General features: G+C 42.1%; 1 protein-coding gene, 1 long non-coding RNA gene and 1 pseudogene across 12 annotated transcripts in view; 2 read left to right on the forward strand and 1 right to left on the reverse strand.

The window, feature by feature from the left end:
- The window catches only part of Msrb3 (methionine sulfoxide reductase B3), a 128,099-nt gene that overhangs the window by 58,082 nt on the left and 48,721 nt on the right, over positions 1-21,296 (reverse strand). For 6 of the 11 annotated variants that reach the window (XM_087559009.1, NM_001398959.1, XM_087559003.1 and 3 more), the window contains 1 exon segment: positions 20,642-20,719. The exons of the other annotated variants lie outside the window; for them this stretch is intronic. In XM_087559009.1, the coding sequence (XP_087415135.1) occupies positions 20,642-20,719 (78 nt within the window). 11 annotated transcript variants of the gene reach the window in all.
- On the forward strand, positions 1,461-2,683 carry Styx-ps1 (serine/threonine/tyrosine interacting protein, pseudogene 1; annotated as a pseudogene).
- Positions 12,698-18,290, forward strand: LOC148004711 (uncharacterized). Its single transcript, XR_015625403.1, has 2 exons — positions 12,698-13,050; positions 13,510-18,290. It is a non-coding gene; the product is annotated as an uncharacterized LOC148004711 (long non-coding RNA).

Raw genomic sequence — 21,296 nt, forward strand, 5'->3', positions numbered from 1 at the left:
TTCCTCCTGGCCAGTGACAGGAAAGACGTAGGAAAAGAAGCGCCATGTACAAAGCTTAAGTCCAAGGGCATCAAGGACCTCCACATCAAACCAGACACACTCAAACTAATAGAAGAAAAAGTAGGGAAGAATCTCGAACACATGGGCACTGGAGACATTTTCCTGAACAGAACACCAATGGCTTACGCTCTAAGATCAAGAATGGACAAATGGGACCTCATGAAACTGCAAAGCTTCTGTAAGGCAAAGGACACTGTGGTTAGGACAAAACGGCAACCAACAGATTGGGAAAAGATCTTACCAACCCTACATCTGACAGAGGGCTAATATACAAAATATACAAAAAACTCAAGAAGTTAGACTCCAGAGAGCCAAATAACCCTATTAAAAATAGGGTACAGAGCTAAACAAATCATTCTTAGCTGAGAATTATCGAATGGCCAAAAAAAAATCTAAAGAAATGTTCAACATCCTTTGTCATCAGGGAAATGCAAATCAAAACAACCCTGAGATTCTACCTCACACCAGTCAGAATGGCTAAGATCAAAAAAAAACTCAGGTGACAGCAAATGCTGGCGAGGATGTGGAGAAAGAGGAACACTCCTCCATTGTTGGTGGGATTGCAGACTGGTACGACTTCTCTGGAAATCACTCTGGAGATTCCTCAGAAAATTGGACATTCCACTAACAGAGGACCCAGCTATATCTCTCCTGGGCATATACCCAAAAGATGCTCCAACATACAACAAAGACACATGCTCCACTATGTTCATAGCAGCCTTATTTATAATAGCCAGAAGCTGGAAAGAACCCAGATGCCCTTCAACAGAGGAATGAATTCAAAAAAATGTGGTACATCTACACAATGGAGTATTACTACTCAGCTATCAAAAACAATGACTTCGTGAAATTCATAGGTAAATGGAATGAACTAGAAAATATCATCCTGAGTGAGGTTACTCAATCACAGAAAAACACACTTGGTGTTCACTCATTGTTAAATGGATATTAGCCAAAAAGCTCGAATTACCCAAGATGCAATCCACAGACCACAGGAAGCTCACGAAGAAGCTTTAAAATGCTTTTTATAAAGCTCAAAATGCGAATGCTCCCACTCCTTCTTAAAAGGAAAAATATCCATAGGAGGGGATATGGAAGCAAAGTTTAGAGCAGCGACTCAAGGAATGGCCATTCAGAGCCTGATCCACATGTGGCCCATAAATATACAGCCACCAAAACTAAATATAGATTGATGAAACTAGAAAATGCATGCTGAAAGGAACCGGATATTAACCTCTTCTGAGAGACACATCCAGAGCATGTCCAATACAGAAGTCAATGCCAGCAGCAAATCACCGAACTGAGAATAGGACCCCCTTGGGGGGAATTAGAGGAAGGATTGAAAGAGGTGAAGGAGCTTGCAACCGCATAAGAACAATAGTAGACCTGCAGGAGGGAGACGGCCGCAGCACGGCAGCCCGCAGCGCACCGCCCTGCCATCCGCCTTCCTGTCGCAGCCTCCCGGACCCTGTGGTCCGCGAGTGCTTGCTGTGAGCCCGCCGCGCGACAGCCCGCCATCCGCCTGCCCTCCTTCCCTTGTCGCCTCTGCCAGCCCGGGGGGGGGGGGGGGGTGGCGGCCGGGCGCGCCGCAGACACCCGCCGGGGCCCTTGGACCATGGAGGACGTGAAACTGGAGTTCCCCTCGCTCCCGCAGTGCAAAGACGACGTCGAGGAGTGGACTTACCCTATGAGACGAGAGATGCAGGAAGTTTTGCCTGGATTGTTCTTAGGCCCCTACTCTTCTGCTATGAAAAGCAAGCTACCTATACTGCAGAAACATGGCATAACTCATATAATTTGCATACGGCAAAATATTGAAGCAAACTTTATTAAACCAAACTTTCAACAATTATTTAGGTATCTAGTCTTGGATATTGCTGATAATCCAGTTGAAAACATAATACGTTTTTTCCCTATGACTAAAGAGTTTATTGATGGAAGCTTACAAAATGGAGGAAAAGTTCTCGTCCATGGGAATGCAGGTATCTCTAGAAGTGCCGCCTTTGTTATTGCATACATCATGGAGACATTTGGGATGAAGTACAGAGATGCATTTGCTTGTGTCCAAGAAAGGAGATTTTGTATTAATCCTAATGCTGGATTTGTCCACCAACTTCAGGAATATGAAGCCATCTACTTAGCAAAATTAACAATACAGATGATGTCACCACTCCAGATAGAAAGGTCTTTATCTGTTCATTCTGGTACTACAGGTAGTGTGAAGAGAACATACGAAGATGATGATGACTTTGGGAACATGCAAGTGGCAACCGCACAGAATGGCTGACCTGTGAGGACTGTTATTGCACAGGATCGCTGGACTATGAGGACTGTTACATGGGTGTGAGCTTCCATCTAGAAAGGACAGGATCCTAGTGATGATAATGTGAAATGGTAAACACACAAATACTTTCTTTTCAACTATACGTTGCTTCCAGACATGTTTCTCTGCAACTTGTTGAGCAACAAGTTAAGATGTGGGACTTCTGCAGTAGATGGCGCCGATGGACGATGGGTTTACTTTAAAAAAAAAAAAAAAAAAACTATGGTTTTATTATAAACCAAGAATTTTGGACTTGCAAAGAGGTATTATTGCAATAATGCACTTTTCATACTTGAAATTTATTTGTATGATATAAAGTTATTACTTTAAACAAAATACAAGTTAGGGGGATTTGTTTATAGGTTTTGGATAATTTATAACAAATTTCCTAATGTTTCCTAAAAATTCATTTTGTGTTATATATTACATTTAAAGTAATTTTACAGTTCAATTTTATGATGGAGCCTCTTACAGAAACATTAACAAAATGTAGAACTTGTCCACATTTTTTAGTATAATTCAGTAACTTGATTACCATTTTTTTAAACTTCTTGGTCCCGTATCTTTAAATCATGACTTTAGCAACTAGCCTACTTTACTAATTTAATACAGTTAATACTTCCTTTCCAGTTGTCTCCCTTATTCTAAATGAGAAAAGTTGTAATGATCAAAGAGGTCTTACTTTCTAGAACCGATACTCAAAAATAAGGATAGTGTTATGTTTTCCACATGACTTTTTCCTCTTGCTGTTTAAGCCAAATGTAGACTTGGTCTTCTCAGAGTTGCTCTAACTCTTGTCCAAAATGGTTCAAAGTAGACCAAACCAATGTAGCACTGTTTCTTCAATATGAAACCCCCAAAGAAAAGTGCCTTGCATCAGCAAACAAGTAAATCCTCATGACTTCTAAATTAGTATATAAAGCAGTGAAAAGCTATTAACGTTTTTTTCTATGATTTCTTGTTTTTGAACCATAAATTAAATCTGTGATGCTTGACAAAGGTGAATTATTTGGAAGGAGACATTTACTTCTACTTTACGTTGTATTACTTCTGTGAGGTTCAGCTGACAGCTTTGCTTTGAAGGTGTATCCCTTGGGGAAAGCAATTTGTGGGTAGCTTCAGTGTATTGTAAATTACTGTTTTAACTTGTTCCTAAAGTAACTCAAATTTACACCATGATTTGCATTAGCAACGTCATTTTATGGCTCTTTAGTTTTCCATGTTTTTATCTATATGTATAAAAATTGTTCTACAAAAAAAAAAGAACAACAATAGTTCTATCAATAGTTTTAACAATAGTTAAAACGATAAGTATATATCACAAAGAAAGTATATTGAAAGCTGTAAGAGGAAAAAAATTACATATATATATATTCAAAATAACAGCTGACTTCTAAATGGAAATGTTGAATGCTAGAGCCTGGAGCAATGTATTCCAAGCCCTAAAGGACTATGACAGCAAGCTTGGAATAATATACCCAGCAAAACTACCTGCAATAATTGAAGGAGAAAGAAAAACTTTCTACATTATAAACAATGTAAAAAAATTATATCCAGCAAACAAACCTAAAGAAAATACAGGAAGCAATATCTCAGGGCTGAGTAGAGGACTGCACATCAGAGACTATGGAAGGGAATAGGAAGTCATCATTGAACACAGACAACACCAAAGATCAGCAAACCAATGACTACATTTCAATAAAATCTTTAAATATCAGAGGCCTCAACTTCCCATTCAAAAAACACAGGCTGGTGCAACAGATAAAGAAAATCCATCCACCTTATCTGGGTAAGAAACAGACCTGAGCTTTAGAGATGGGCACTGCCTTCTAGTGAACGGATGACAAAAATGTTCCAGTCTAATGGAACATGAGGCCAGGAAGAAGACGAGTGTCACTCTTCTAATGCCTCACAAAATGGACTTCAAACTAAAACTAATCACAAGAGATTAGAGAAACACTTCATTGGAATGGAGGGAACAGTTAACCAAATAGATGTTGCCATTCTCTCTATATATGTATACATATACATATATGTGTGTGTCCATATATACACATGTATATGTGTATATGCATATGTGTGTGCATATATACACATACACATGAATGTTATATTCAGTAAACAAACCTAAAGAATATATATGTGTGTATATGTACATATGTATACACACACGCACACGTATAGGTACCAAACTGAAGGCACTAAATTTCAAGAAATGATGTCCTATTGATCAACATCAATAGACAGGTCATCTGGTTAAAAAGCAGCAATAGAAACAAGTGACATCATAAATCAAATGAACTTAACAGATACCGACAGACTGTTCTACTGAGACACCAAAGAATATGCAGTCTACTCAGGAGCACGCAAGAGCTTTTCTAAGAAAAAGACTACACCCCTGGCCACAAGACAAATCTTTACACGAACTGGAAAAGATTAAACAGCTCCTTGTGTCCAGTCTGACCACAATGCCGTACAACTTAAAATCAACAACAAACAAATCTCGAGATGAAACGGCTCATTACTGCATGATGAAGGAGTCAAAGGAGAAGTCAAGGAAGAAAAATTTCCCAAAAGTAAATTGAAATGAAAACACCACGACGACATGTCTGGTACACACTGAAAGCAGCCCCTGTGGGGAGATGGACAGCTCTGAGCTCCGAGTCCTCTCTGCACCAGTCTCGGCACCCGCGTGGTGAGCTGCTTCTCACAGGATGGTTGGAAAGACCACTCGACCAGTTACAAGACAAGGTGGCTGTTCCAGAAAGGAATTGTTACTATCTTTTAGACAAAAGGTACTAAGTGGGTGATCCCTGATGCATCTTAAAAATTTTCTATTTGGTGACAGTTTGTATAGCTCTCTTTGTGTGTGACAGTCATCTATACCTTTTCCTTGTATCTGGCAGCAAAGCCTACAATAAATATTCAAACAATCCAGACTGGATCAAGAAAAAAAAAAAAAGGAAAGAAAAGACCAGCACAAGTAAATGACTTAATGATGCAGTTCAAAAATTTGGGAAAAAAATAGGAACAAACTAAATACAGACCCAGTCAACGGCAAGAAATAATAAAAATCAAGGCAGAAATCAATTAAATAGAAACACAAAACAATACAAAGAACCAATGAATCTAATAGCTGGCTCTTTGAGAAGATTAACCAGACTAACAGCCTGCTGGCCCAATTAACGAAAAGGAAGAAAAGGAAGACCCAGAGGAAGAGACTTAGCAATGAGCATAGAAATATTCCAACAGACCCTGAAGAAATGCAGGATATTTTAAGAGGATACTAAAGAACAAACTTGCATTCCATTAAGCTGGAAACCCAATAGCAATGGCTCAATTTCTAAATCCAAACTGCCAACATTGAACCAAGAGGTCAAAAAACTAAACAAACACATAATAGATGAAGAGGTCAAAATAGTAATTAAAACCCTCCCAACTGAAGAGTCCAGGACTTGATGGATTCACAACAGAAATCTACCAGACTTCCATAAAACGTCTATAGTCAATCCCTCTTGAACTATTCAAACAGTTAGAAACAGAAAGAACACTGAAACTATTTCCACAAAGCTGCTGCCTCTCTAAAACCAAAACTAGGTGAAGATACAAGAGGAGGAAGAGGAAGAGGAGGAGGAAGAGGGGAGGGGAGAGGAGAGGAAAAGGGGGAGGAGGAGGGCACAAGTAATCAGGCTACAGGGTCAATATCCCTGGTGAATGTAAACTACAAAATGCTCAATAAAACATTTGCAAACAGAATACATACATCAAAAAGAATTTCCACTGTGACTAAGCTTGCTTAGTCCCTGAAAGTGCAGAGATGGTCTCAGGGTTTCTATAGCTGGTATCAACACCATGACCAAAAGGCAAGTTGGAAAGAAAGGGGTTTATCTAGCTTACACTTCAACACTGTAGTCCATCACTGAAGGAAGTCAGGACAGGAACTCACACAGGGCAGGAACCTGGAGGCAGGAGCTGATGCAGAGGCCATGGAAGGGTGCTGCTTACTGGCTTGCTTTCCCAGGGCTTGCTCAGCTTGCTTTCTTATAGAACCCGGGAGAATCAGCCCAGGGATGGCTCCACCCACAATGGTCTGGGCCCCTCCCCAATCAATCACTAATTAAGAAAACACCTTTCAGCTGGAGTTTATGGAGGCATTTTCTCACTTGAGGTTCCCTCCTTCCAGACAACCCTAGTTTGTTTGCTTTTTTGTTTTCTTTGTCTTCTTTTTTTTAACTCTAGTTTGTTTTAAGTTGACATAGAACCAGCCAGTATGTGGTTCAACATCCATAAGTCAATAAATGTATTAAACCACATAAATGGCTATGATCATCGCAATAGATGAAGAAAGAAAAAGTCTTTCACGAACCCCAACTTGTATTGATGATAAAAGTCCCAGAGACCGTAAGGCTAGAAGGAACATACCTTAAATGTGATAAAAGCTATATATGAGAAACCCATAGCCAACGTCATGCTAAATGGTGACAGGCTTTTATTAGTCCACTAAAGTTGGGAACACGACAGGGATGAACATTGTCATCTATGCTTTTAAATACTGTGCTCTGAGCACTAGCTGGAGCAATAAATCGAGAGAAAGAAATTAAAGGGATTCAAATAGTGAAAGAAGTCAAGCTATCCACGTTGCAGATAACAAAATACTACACATTCAATATCCCAAACATTCTACTAGAATGTCTAGAAGTGATGAACAAACTTAACCCTTTGTTTATCAGAAGGATATAGAATCAACTTGCACAAATCAATAGCCCTTCTACACCACCACCAAACATACAGGGTAGTATCTCATAGACACTGTATGACAGCCTCAAAGGGGAAAAATATACCTGAAATAAACCTAACTGAGGAAATAAAGGACCTTTATAATTAAAACTTTAAACCTCTGAAAAGGAGGAGAAAAAAAAGACACTAGAAAATAGAAAGACAATCCATAATCACTGAGTGATCAAATCAATATTGTGAAAATGACTGCTTTATCAAAAGCTATTAACAGATTCAGTGCAACCCCAATCACAATATCTAACTTATCCTTAACAGAAATAGAAAAGAAACTATAGTAAAATCCATCCCATATGTGACCACAAAGGGCTGCAGATAGCTGAAATAATCCTGAACAAAATAACAATGATGGCAGAACTGCCCTTCCAGATCTAAATCCATATTACAGAGCCATAGACACATAGGACAAAACAGCGACCAACAGATTGGGAAAAGTACTACTCAGCTATTAAAAACAATGACTATGGGGCTGGGGATTTAGCTCAGTGGTAGAGCGCTTACCTAGGAAGCGCAAGGCCCGGGGTTCGGTCCCCAGCTCCGAAAAAAAGAACCAAAAAAAAAAAAAAAAAAAAAAAAAACAATGACTACGAGAAATTCTTAGGCAAATGGATGGAACTAGAAAATATCATCCTGAGTGAGGTAACCCAGTCACAAAAGAACACACATGGTATGCACTCACTGATAAGTGGATATTATCCCAAAAGCTTGGAATACCTAAGAAAAATTCACAGATCATATGAAGCCCAAGAAGAAGGAAGACCAAAATGTGGAAGCTTCATTCCTTCTTAGAACAGAGAACAAAATACTCATGGGAGGAAATACAGAGACAAAGAATGGAGCAGAGACTGAAGAAAAGGTCATCCAGAGACTGCCCCACCCGGGGATCCATCCCATATGCAGCAACCAAACCAAGTCACTACTGCTGATGTCAAGAAGTGTTTGCTGACAGGAGCCTGATTTGGATGTCTCCTGAGAGGCTCTGCCAGAGCCCTACTGATACAGATGAGGATGATTGCAGCTAACTATCAGACTAAAAAAGGGGACCCCAAATGGAGGATCTGAAAGGGTTTGCCACACTCTAGGAAGATCAATAATATCAACCAACCAGACCCCACCAGAGCTCCCAGAGACTAAACCACCAACCAATGAGCACAATGGCATGGAGGGACCCATGTCACAAATGTAGCAGAGGATGGCCGTGTCCAGCATCAATAGGAGGAAAATCCCTTGGTCCTGTGAAGGGACCAGTGTAGGGTAATGCCCTGGTGTTGAGGTTGGAGTGGGTGGGTAGGAGTGAGTGGGAGCATCTTCATAGAAGCAGGGGGAGAGGGAGTGGGTATGGGAGAGGAGGAAAGGGGATAACATTTGAAATGTAAATATATAAATTATCCAAGAAAAAATTTAAAAAACTAAGCTAAAGTTACTATGTAACAAATTATATTTTTAAAGGTAATACAACTCATCATTTCCCAAGTATTTAACTACACATAACTTACTTATGTTTGTTATTTGCAACATATATAGAAATGCTGTAGCAGAAACATGACTTAGATGTGAGATAGCTAATCTTGCCTGCCAAACTGACTACCTCTGAACCTAACTAGAACCCAGCAGCTGGATATGCCTGTGAGGGATTTGTCTTGTAGGGTTATGGGAGGTTGGAGACTCACTCCAAATCCGGATCCTGTGAGGGCAGAAAGCCAGACCTTCTGGTAGAGTTCACATAAGAGGATGTGGAAGAAGGAAGCTTTTGCTCTTTGTCTGCTTGTCCTCACTCTTGCTAGCAAGTTCATCTCCCCCTCGCTTGCATTAGAACCTCCTCCTTCCTGGATTCCAGCATGGACTGAAACCCTGATGATCTCTAGGACCTCCGTGGAACTCCAGCCCTGGAACTACTGCCACATCCATCTCCTGGGCTGACCAACTGCTAAGTCCTTGGACTATTTGGACCACAGCCTGTTAGCCACCCTCATAAACCCCTGTGTGCGTGTGTGTGTGTGTGTGTGTGCGCGCGCGTGCGCGTGCGTGAGTGCATGTGTGTGTGTGCAGGTGCATGTGTGTGTGAGCGTGTGTGTGTGTGTGCGTGCGTGTGTGTGTGCATGTGCGTGTGTGTGTGCGTGTGTGTGCGTGTGTGTGAGCGTGTGTGTGTGTGTGCATGCGTGCGTGTGTGTGTGTGTGCGCGTGCGCGTGCGCGTGCGTGAGTGCATGTGTGTGTGTGTGCAGGTGCATGTGTGTGTGAGCGTGTGTGTGTGTGCGTGCGTGTGTGTGTGCATGTGCGTGTGTGTGTGTGTGAGCGTGTGTGTGTGTGTGCATGCGTGCGTGTGTGCGTGTGTGTGCGTGCGTGTGTGTGTGCATGTGCGTGTGTGTGTGTGTGTGAGCGTGTGTGTGCGTGCGTGTGTATGTCAAGAGGGGGGGAGCCCTGACTACTAACATGGTGTTACCGCATCTCTCTTCCCACTTCCCATCTCCACACTCAGTGGTGTCACATTCATGCTTGAAACAGCCCATGCTGGAACATGTCCACTATAAAAATTACTGAACAGGACAGAGTCAAGCTCGAGCTATTGTTTTGTTGATTGATCAGATCAGTAGTTTTCAACTGGAGATAATTTTGCCCTTGATGGGAGAGACTGTTGCTGGTTGTAAGAGGGGAGATGCAGTGGCCATCTAACGTGGCGTACCATGCCCCACTGCACATGTAAGATATGCGGCTCAAACCCTTGTCTTCTGAGACATCTTCCTGGGTGGCCCTGTAGGGACTGTCCACTGTCTTCATCACTCCTCCTTGTGACCAGAAACATCAAGTGCCTTGCAGAAGGCCAGCTTTTTATCTCCGTGTGGTTTGCTGTGGTCCTCTTGTGATTTGGTTTTTGCTGTTTTCGTTGTTTAGCATATTGATCTCAATATGCATTACAGTTATTATCTTTTTTTTTTTTGGTTCTTTTTTTTTTTTCGGAGCTGGGGACCGAACCCAGGGCCTTGCGCTTCCTAGGTAAGTGCTCTACCACTGAGCTAAATCCCCAGCCCCCAGTTATTATCTTTTTAAAGTAAGAACTGGTTTTTACATTTCTTTTAATAGAGCTCTAAATGTCTGGTCCTCGTGTGTGACTTTCTGCTCCACTCAATGCTTTCCTGTAAGAACGTGCCAAGCTCCACCACTGTCATCTTCCCCTCTGTGGTAGGACTTCACCTTTGCGGGTGTCATGGAGCTGTGTACACAGTAAGTGTCTACTAAAAGTAAGTTCTGTGTGACCTAACTTTCCAAAATTCACTTTGGGAAACGTGGTAAGGGAGAATAACTGAGAATGTTTGCAACCAAGAATTTGCAAGCAAGAACCTGCATGTCTCTCCTCTTGGTGTCTGGTTGAAGCACCTAATTCTGTTTAATTAAATATGCAAAACCCCAATGCCTTTCACCTGCAGGCCCAGGAATTACAAAGCTCCTAGATCATAGCCTACTCTCAAGAAGTTGATGGACTTGTTAGGAAGAGAGATTTAAAAATAACCGAAGTCTTGTACAGTTATTTCTTTAAAAACATGACTCAAGAAATTTAGAATCCACACTAATTTTTATGTCTCTCATAAGAGACAAAGTATTTCGGATGAGCTGAGTCATCGGGTCAAATACTATACCATGAAACACCAAGTCATTGCACAGTCCTGCTGACCTGACTGTGGCAGCAAGAGAAAGAGAAAAAAAAAGACACAGACACACAAAAAGCTGTGGTCGGGAGGTCTACGCTCTTAGATTGGAAACCTTGGCACCCTGGAAGCTCAATGTCTTTACTATACAGAGTTGAATGAACAGCAAGACAGGGCTCCTGCATCAACCAAGAAAGATCAGGGCTACTACACACACACACACACACACACACACAGAGAGAGAGAGAGAGAGAGAGAGAGAGAGAGAGAGAGAGAGAGAGAATAAGGAAATAGAGTCATTATACACAGATAAGGAGGCAAGGGTTGTGGTGTACAGTGGGATGAAGGAAATCCAGGTAGCTAATCTGGGTAGGAGCAGTCTCTAGGGGAATGGTCTTTAGGCCATCACCATCAGGGGGGTTCTGTGTTAAACAGTTTCTGCACACACTATCAACATCCACACTTGGACCAGGAAGAAAGATTTTATTTCCCTAACTTACACTAGGGGAGGCTCTGCCCCTTTCCCATGGGTCTGAGGCTATCGAGTTCTTGGCATGACTGTGTTCACATCAACAACACACATTCAATACTCAGGACTGCACTCGGGGCTTCCTACAAGAAAACATGCAGTTTTAGTGCTGATAATGGAATAAAAAACAAACGGTCTGACTTAATTTTGAGAGCTCCAGATTTGCCTGCTGCTCACAGTTTGTCATATGAAGTTGAAATTGCATTTTTACAAACCCCACCATGTTTAACAACATGTCTGTGTAATTCCTGCATTTGACACATGATGTTAGAGAGAGAAAAACTGTTGCTGTCCAACCATTTCACAGATGGAGAGGATGAGAGGGCTGTTTCCTTGTTAGTGGCTTTGCAGCCAACGCAAGGCTGAGTCCAGCTGGTGCTAGTCAGGACCTCCCGGGACTGTGTCACCTCACAGGTCACTCACTACAGTAGAAGTCACCCTAGGCATGTACCTGGATGAAACTTTCTGCAGTTCTTGCTACCTACTCTCTGATCATTTTATATAAAGATAGAACTGTTCATTTCAAGAACAGTGGCTTTGTGGACCACCTCACAAGTACTTGCTTAAGCCTGCACAGTCTTCATGAACTCTCTGATTTCAACCCCATGCCAAAGCGGAGTCCTAAGTATTAACTGCCTGGTGCCTGCTTATCTGAGGTAGACCTACGTTTGCATTGTTTCCCAGTTTATCCTAAACACTGCAGTTTGCTGAGGCAAATAAAAGCCCCTCCCACCTACATGCAGAAATCCATATTATGATTTTGTTGATCATACAAGGGAAAATGGCTTTCTCCACATCTCTCTTTCTGCATGCACATGGGCACACAGTGCAGTATCTTGGCGTTTCGTGCATACTGTTGTTTCGAGACTTTTTTGTATGTATATGGACATAACTTCTAAAAAGAAAACTATACTACATTTATGTCACTGCACCTTCAATTATGTCTCACTACATAGTTTTGTGAAACAGTTTTACCATGCAGTAGGAATTATACGCCGCCTTTCACCTCCTGAATGCTGTGCTCTCCCTGCTGGCAGTGGTTTAGATGTATTATATCAGTGGCGGATTTTCCTCCTTATCCCTCCCAATAGCCCAAGAAAGTCATTTTTCTCCCAGACCATCTATGGTCTTATCCTAAGCTTTCTAATGAGGCAAAGATTAAATAATTCCTACTACAAATACCTCTTCTGCAGGGCACAATGTGTGAGGAGACAAGAAGGGGTGGAGAGATTCAGGAAGTCAAATCTATATTCTCTTCAAAAACATACGACCGGTTCAGTTCAACAAAAGTTTATGTAAAGCCGCCACTCAGAAACTGCTTCATCTCAGAGCAGTCTCACTGTGCCGCAGAGCTTTATGGGATTTAGATCACGGCAACGGGCGAGGTAATTACTAAAACTTCAAAGTTAAACGCTCTTCAGGAACGATTAGCGCCTTTCTGAAATTAGAACCATTTCCAGCAGAATCCCCTGAAGAAGTAATCCTGAAGATAAGTCACATTGCCCCAGAATTCTACTGTAGCTTCAGGAATAGTGCTAACGGTGTCGAGGAAGTGAGATCTCATAGAGAACAATGGGCAACTCCATCTTCCAGTCACCCCACCTTCCCTGCCACACAGGCACACTGCTGTGTCGGAGGGCAAAGGGTTCATGTTGAAAGTTTCCTGTAGCGCTGAATGGAAGAACGTGCGGGAACAGCGGAGGTGAGTAAGCTGTGTGTGGCATTGGACTGGAATTCTCTTAATGAAAGAGCTTATGTTCTCAAAGAGCTGAAAAACAGCTCCAATTTTCTGGTGGCCTAGAATAAAATAGCAAGGGGTTGGGAGGGAGGGTCACATGAAATATAGAGTGTGCGCACAACTCTGCAGCATGGGGGAGGAGGTGCTCGCCTGAACTATGGCGCATGCGCAGCAGAGTTCGACTTGACCGGCGCAGCACAGTTTGAAGCAGTAATTCAGTCACACCAGCGTCTACTCTTAACAGACAGACCCGCCCGGACAAGCTCTGCTTGGTCACATTTCACAGTCCTTTGTAGACAGTTGTGATAGTGTATGTCCCCAAACTTGCTCAAGCCACCTATTTAGCATTGTTTTAATGACCAGCATACCTTTGGTGCATTTGTGCATTTAGTTTTTACCCTGTTTTGACTTTGCTTTTTCTAGTTTGCAGAGAACAAATCTGGGCTCGCATACCTGGGCTGGCATTCTACATGTCCTGTGATTTGCTTTTGGCCAGTCCCTGTCTGGCGACTCGATGACAGAGAAGACGTTTAGAATAGCTCATGTCCATTGATGTCAGTCTTCTCAGAAATACGGCAAGAAATTTTGAAAGAACTGATAAACATGTAATATAGCTACTTGAGATAAAGCAAGATCAGAAATCGGTGTGGAAATCACGTGCTTCAATTGCTGCGGTCCTACCTAGTAAGTCCAGCTTTGCTCCTAGGGACTGATGGCTTCCGGGCTCCTGCAAGTTTATTACATTGTACTGAGATGGTTCCAAGTGTCTTTCGAGCTGAGTCATTCTAGCAATCGGCCACAACAGAGCCAGCCTTTTCCTGAACAGAAACGATCTTCAATTGTCTATTCAAGTCTGCACATACCGAAACAAGCAGACCACAGAGAATTGAGACACGTGTGTGTTCCCTTAGTTCTAGTGACACTGATTGAAATAGCCATACCTGATTGGCCAGAATAAAGTAGAAAGCACCAGACCGTAGAACTCCTTTTAAATTGAGCATTACTGTTTAACATAGGCTCACATGCTGACCTAGATTCTAAGAGGTTTTCCTCACATCCTCTTCTTATATGAATGGCATATGATAATTCTTATGCAAGCATTAGCTATCACTTAATAGTAATGTTGTTCTTGCTAATAATGAGTCTAGTCTACAATATGAACTATTCCATGGAAGGTTACTATGCACAAAGTAGTGGGTATTGGGTGTGGGTCTTCAGAGCCACAGACAGATGACTTCACATAGATAGATAATGGTGCAATTCATCAGCGAGACTGCACATGACTTCCCAATGACTCTATCACTAGCCTGTAGCCCTTTTATTCCCAGAAATCCATTTTATAAATTGTTATGACTGACTTCCCACATTTCTCATGCTAGTCCTTTCCTCAAATCTTCTCCAGAATCTGCACAACTCTAATGAGACATGCATGTGACATAAACATTTGATTATTACATGTCTGGTGCTAAGAGAAAAATATAACTAGAGCATATTCTTTTCACTGTGAAATTCACTTAGAAGGAAGGCACACACATGCATACACATACACACATGCACACATATACACATACACATGCACACATGTACACACACCTGCACACATATATACACACATACACACATGCACATATATACACACACATACACACACATGCACACATATGCACATATATACACACATACACACATGCACATATATACACACACATACACACACCTGCACACATATATACACACATACACACATGCACATATATACACACACATGCACACATATGCACATAGATACACACACATACACACATGCACACATATGCATACATATATACACATGCACACACACACACACACACACACACACACACACGTACACAAGCATAAACAATCCAGAACTAAGTAGAAACTGCAGTGATGGAAGGAACATGCTAAGGAACAGAGATAGAAGGACCACGTTTACTCTGGAAGAAACAAAGAAAGAATCTGAGGGAGGAGATTCTGGTGCTTACAGGATGTAAGTAAGGTAAAAGCTTTTTCTTCACTACATCCTCCAAAGTTCCAGCCGCATCTCTCATTGTTCTCAACACAACCGAACTCTCTATTCCTATTGGACCAGTCTGCCATTGTCTTGTCTTAAAAAATACACCTTTGATCTTATTGACAATGTCTTTTTTCACAAGACATTCCATCAGGATCCTCCAACAGGGAAAAATCAAACTTGTTCCTTTTCTCTTTCCCATCCCCCTCCCTTCCTTACTCTTCATCCTTCCTCTACCTCCTCACCCTCACCCTCCTCTTCCTCCTCATTCCCACCTAGTAAACAGTGCCCTAAGTCCCATGAGCCCTTGCCAACTCGGCGCAGCCATATCCTCTAATCACACATGAAAGCGTTTCATCCAGGAGCATAGTGAGTTTATAATTGTCATTTTCTCACATCGTGCCAACCAAACCATAGCTACTTGGAGAAAAGGTATTTTGTAACATTATTTTATTTGGTCCATAGCACTAGCACTGTATCAGCCATAACACAATATGAACGGTCAAAAGAACTTTCTGAAAGGAATTGTTTTACCAATTCTCCCTCTGGTTTATGTGATGTGGAATAAATTTACAAAAGTTTAGAAGTTCAAATAACTAGAGCTGAGAACGTTCTTGCTTCCATCGGCAAATTTACTAACTAGAAGTCAGGAGTACCATAAGAACGATAAACTAGCTGGGTAAACTCTGAATGTGGAAAAACCATGAGCTGTGGGGTAGCTTACACGTCTGGTTTGTACGAAGGCTGTGAATGAGGTTCTCGTACCTGGGCATCTGTAAGAGGAGCAATGTATTGTTGAAAGAAGGAAAGAGTTTACAAGTTTAGAAATAAAATGGGAGTGATTAAGTAGACATTTCTGTGAGGAACTGTAGTATTTGTGTGTCAGTCAAGTAAAAGAGGGTTATGGGAAGGGCACAATCTCAGTGGGGACAGGGCCACACAAGTGTGAGGACTTGGGAGTCAGATTCCTAGGACCGATGTAAAAGCCAGATGCTGTAGTGCAATGTGTGTGCTCCTGAGAAAAAGGAGGCAGACATAGGAGAGTTCGGGAACTTGTAAGCCACCTAGTCTGGCATACATAGCAGCAAAGAACTAGACACCTCTCTCTACTGAGGTGGAAGATGAGGACCAATACTCAAGGCTGAAGGTGTTCTCCAACCCCCACATGCAAGTAATGGCATGTGCTCTCATTCATATACATCACACACACATACATGTACATGCACACGCACACACATATGTACACACATGCACATGAATATGCACACACATACACACATACATGAACGTGCACACCCATGCACAATGTTTTAAAGAGAAGCTTATGCATACACATGTATGTACATGCTGTGCATGCACCAGGTAATGGAACTGAAGGTTTGGGGAGCATTTAGACACATCCAGGTCCAGTAACCTATGGCTTTCCTCAGAACATTCCTAGTTAGTCTGTTCTGCTTCTTATCTCTCACCCCCTTCATTCTAACAAAACCACAAACACACATTCACTCACACAACACTATACTCGTATTCAAAACAGGAAGTGAATGGCCTCCAGAGAATCATCCATATTGGTGAGAGGGAATCCCTAGAAAGAATGAAGAAGAAGATACAGATTCATTCATTCCATTTGGTGCCTCTCACTTTAAATCGACATTTCTTGTTTGCGCCAATGAGTTCTTTGAACATTTTTCCTGGTCAGCTAGCACCATGTCATGTTTGCCAGTGGATGACACAGGAGGAAGGCTCAGAAGGAAGATGGCTCCTTTACTGGAGCTCTATGAACGTCTTCTGCTCCAGAAGTTTCCCCAGCTTCTGATACTCCGATCATACAACTCCCTTTCTAGTTCTTGCAACATGGGCAGCTGCTCCAGTGCCAGGCCTTGGATATAGCTTCCCTGTGCCAAGCTCCTTCAATAGTCAGAGCTTCTCTATTACCTGATTCCTCTAGAGGAAACAGCTTCTCCTCACAAGTCTCTCCAGCAAACTCATGTTCCAAGAACTCAGCTGATGCAGAAAGGGTACCTCGTGGGGTGCCTGGCTCCCACAATGCTGTGAGCAGCAGTACTGAGCGGCGGCAGCTTCCCTGACATGCCTCTCGGGTAACTTTGCAGTCAACACCCCCTTTCTGCCAATGGCTTTCCCCAACACTGAAAAGAGTGGCTTTCCAGTAAACTCCAAAGGGCAACTGTCCAGCACATTACAGCACTGTGCACAGCCATGAGCTCTGTGCCATGCAGGAGCTGCAAACACGTCTCTTCCTTCTCTACCCCAGAGAAAGAGCAGGAGCACGACTGAGAAGGAGAAGGAGAACCTTTCTGCCTCTGCCCTAGAGGCCATGACCACCACTCCTGCTGTGGGTACACATGACCAGTCCTGCTGTGTGTACACAGGACCACTCCTGCTGTGTGTGTACTCATGACCACTTCTGCTATGTGTGTACACATGACCAGTCCTACTGTGTGTGTATATATGACCACTCCTGCTGTGTGTACACATGACCACTCCTGCTATGTGTACACATGACCACTCCTGCTGTGTGTGTATATATGACTACTCCTGCTGTGTGTGTACACATGACCACTCCTGCTGTGTGTGTACACATGACCACTCCTGCTGTGTGTATACACATGACCAGTCCTACTGTGTGTGTACACAGGACCACTCCTGGTGTGTATGTACACATGACCAATCCTGCTATGTGTATACACATGACCAGTCCTACTGTGTGTGTACACATGACCGCTCCTGCTGTGTGTATATACATGACCAGTCCTGCTGTGTGTACACAGGACCACTCCTGCTGTGTGTGTACTCATGACCACTTCTGCTGTGTGTGTACACATGGCCAGTCCTACTGTGTGTACACATGACCAATTCTGCTGTATGTGTACTCATGACCACTCCTGCTGTGTGTGTACATATGACCATTCCTACTGTGTGTATACACATGACCAGTACACATGACCACTCCTGCTGTGTGTATACATGACTACTCCTGCTGTGTGTATACATGACTACTCCTGCTGTGTGTGTACACATGACCACTCCTGCTGTGTGTATACACATTACCAGTCCTACTGTGTGTGTATACATGACCACTCCTGCTGTGTCTGTACACATGACCACTCCTGCTGTGTGTGTACACATGACCACTCCTGCTATGTCTGTACACATGACCACTCCTGCTATCTGTACACATGACCACTCCTGCTGTGTCTGTATTCTTTCTAACTTCCTTTCACTTCTTACTAGCAAACCTTTTCTTATCCTAACCTTCTCCTATAATTTGAAAACTTTTAAACTTTCTTGTTCAAACAACTATGTGGATTCTAAACTTGTACCTGCTGATTGATAACTTCCCCCTTGTGTGCTTTTAAAACTTATCAGAAATGTAAATAACTGAGTTGTTTCGTATTCTGCATACCTGCTTAAAGTGCCTCTGTCCAGCCCTCAGGCTTCCATATTTCCATCACTCATATGTGGAAAAGTCATCCCATGCTCTTATTTGCAAACTCAGTCTTCACCAATATCAATCAAATCTTGCTTTCCCCCCAAAACAACTATGAAACCCCAGAAACTTTCATTTTCTATGATTTGCATAAACTTGCTGATGCGTGTTTTCACGGCAACCCATTTAAGTCCCTGGTTGGAAAGCAGGTACACAGATAGCGAAGGGTCTTCAAAATTAATACATCCTTGAACTATCACTTTGCTTGCCCCTGAAGACGGTAACTAGGGACCATAAACCAACAATATCTGGGACAGATGAAAGGCATACCACACCCCAAGTGAAGAGAGAGGAAAACCACAGGAGAGGTTGGATGGAAGGAGCCACCGACCACTGAACCCTGAGAATGCATAGTTTTGGCAAAACATGCACAAAGAAAGAAAGAATGGGGAAAACCCGAGTCTTTCGAAACTGCGCATGCCCTGTGGCCCCTGCATCTCCATGGGCACCCAGGTTCACATTTTGAAGACAACCATACAAGGCCAGTAAAGTACTCCATCTCCAGCAGCGGAAGGAGCAGGGGTGCTTTCCACCAAAGTAGATAAGAAATCAAGAGAGAGTGGTGAACGATGAAAACCAGCAAAAGTATGAGTGAAAAATTAAATCCTATTTCTCAGAAGTTTAGAAAATGGAGGCTGACAGGAACGCTAGGGGGGATGACACAAAGTCACTGTATCACCCGGAAGGTCACCACGAAGGAGAAAATGACTCTCGCAAGCATGAAAGTCTTGCTTTCAAGGTTTGTGATTCAAAGCTCACAAGGGTTAAGTTCTCCATTCACAGTTGACTCTGTTTCTTATTTAAAACAGTAAGGTTTTCTTCAGTGAAATCACGTGATTGGGAAAGAGGTGGGGCGTCTCAAACAAAAAGCCTAGGGATGTGGGCAGCTTTGACCGTTTGAGGCATTAAGCAGTTTAGCATGGCTCAGCAGCTACCTTAAGTGTTATGTCAACTATTATGACATAAGCTAAAGGTGTTGAAATATGAGGATGTGTGTTTTCTGACAGGGAACGGGTGACAATTTGAAGGGTCGGTTTTTTAACATGGAAAAAAAATAAGTAAGAATTCAGAACAGATTGTCAACCAACAGGTTGTGCAAAAGGGTTTAAGTAATTGGGGAAAAGTTGGAACTCTTAAAAAAAATTTTTAAGGAAACTACCATTTTCCTGTTGTTTCAGAAATATCTGTAATGCTAGTATCTTAAAGGAGAAACGTGAGGCAAATTAAAGTGTGTTTTCCATTCTTCTTTTGCTATTTGTCTCTGACACTTCTTAATCCTGTCTCAGATAAAGGACGCTCGCTCCTGAGTAAGGTCTCTGCTTTCACTCCCCCAGGGCAGCAACTCTACAGGACAGAACAGGGATCCCGAGATTTTACACACCCAGATAAAATGTCTTTGGTAAAGGTTGTCCTTCCTTACTAAGATTATCCTATCCAGACCAAGAATTATCTGTCTTGGTCAAAAAGTCTGTGTGGTGCCTGCATTACTGTGAACTGTTGGGATCTTTTTAAAAAGAGGATTTTAGGCCAATATAAAAGTAATGTTAACCTCACATATACAATATTGTTACATGCTTACTTTGTGTATATCCCTTCATTGTAGAAGTAAAGACTTCTCGATAGATGCATTATAATCTGAGGGATGTGCATGAATGCTTTGCAAAATGGCCCATAAATGGATTTCGGGGCATCACTTGAAGGTAGACAAATCAGTAAATACATAAGCACATCTCTGTTCACCAAGATTGTCTTCATACCTCTGCTAAGGAGAATGGTTACTGAGGTAGAACAAAGTTAACATTTTAAATGTCTGAACAATACAAAGTTACCCAGTCTGTCACACTAGTAAGTTAGCCACGTAAGTCTGTAATCATTCTTGTTTTCAGGGAGTGGACAAAAATATAAAAGGATAGAATCAAATTCAGCAAAAGGAAGGATTCACAGGTAACTGAGCAGCAAGGACCTCTGGGTCACATGACCCGGCCATGCCCACTGGCTTTCAGGACACTTACTTGAACAGCGGAGTTCCACAGACAACACATTTATATATCCCAGGATCTTTGTGATGGGTGTATTCTCCTTCAAAGGCACTGATAAACAATAAACAGATCGTCAAAAAATATTAACAAAGCTAGTATTACTTCTTATAAAACACATTGGTTTAAAATATATTTCTCCAAAAAAGCTTTCCAGGGGTTTTTGGTCCTAAAGTGAGAACAGACCAAACATGGAAACCGGAACAATAGTAATATACTTTATATGTGTATGTGATGTGTGTGTGTGTGTGTGTGTGTGTGTGTGTGTGTGTATTACATATAACTACTCCAAACTAGTAGGTTAAGTAAAAATATCAAGCCATCCAGTAAGTTAATACTTAGAATATTTTTCAAATTAAAAAAAAAAAGCCCATTGTTTGAGTTATATAAAGAACATTATTATCTGAGATTTCTGCTACCCCACACCATGCAAGAGGGGACCAGAAAATGTAGCAGGTTCTGAGTCTTCAAGTGGAAGGAGTCTCACTTTTTTTGGTTTGAAAGGGAATATTGCAGCTTTAAGGGAATATTTTTCTCCGTTAACAATCTTAAAGGCGAGGAGGTCAGTCGGTTAATGCAGATCAGCTGTGCGGGCCAACAAAAAGTCTATGTGCTTCGCAGCCTGTTCTTA

Source organism: Rattus norvegicus, chromosome 7 (assembly GCF_021556685.1).
Source record: "Rattus norvegicus strain SHRSP/BbbUtx chromosome 7, alternate assembly SHRSP_T2T, whole genome shotgun sequence".
Taxonomy (NCBI): domain Eukaryota; kingdom Metazoa; phylum Chordata; class Mammalia; order Rodentia; family Muridae; genus Rattus; species Rattus norvegicus.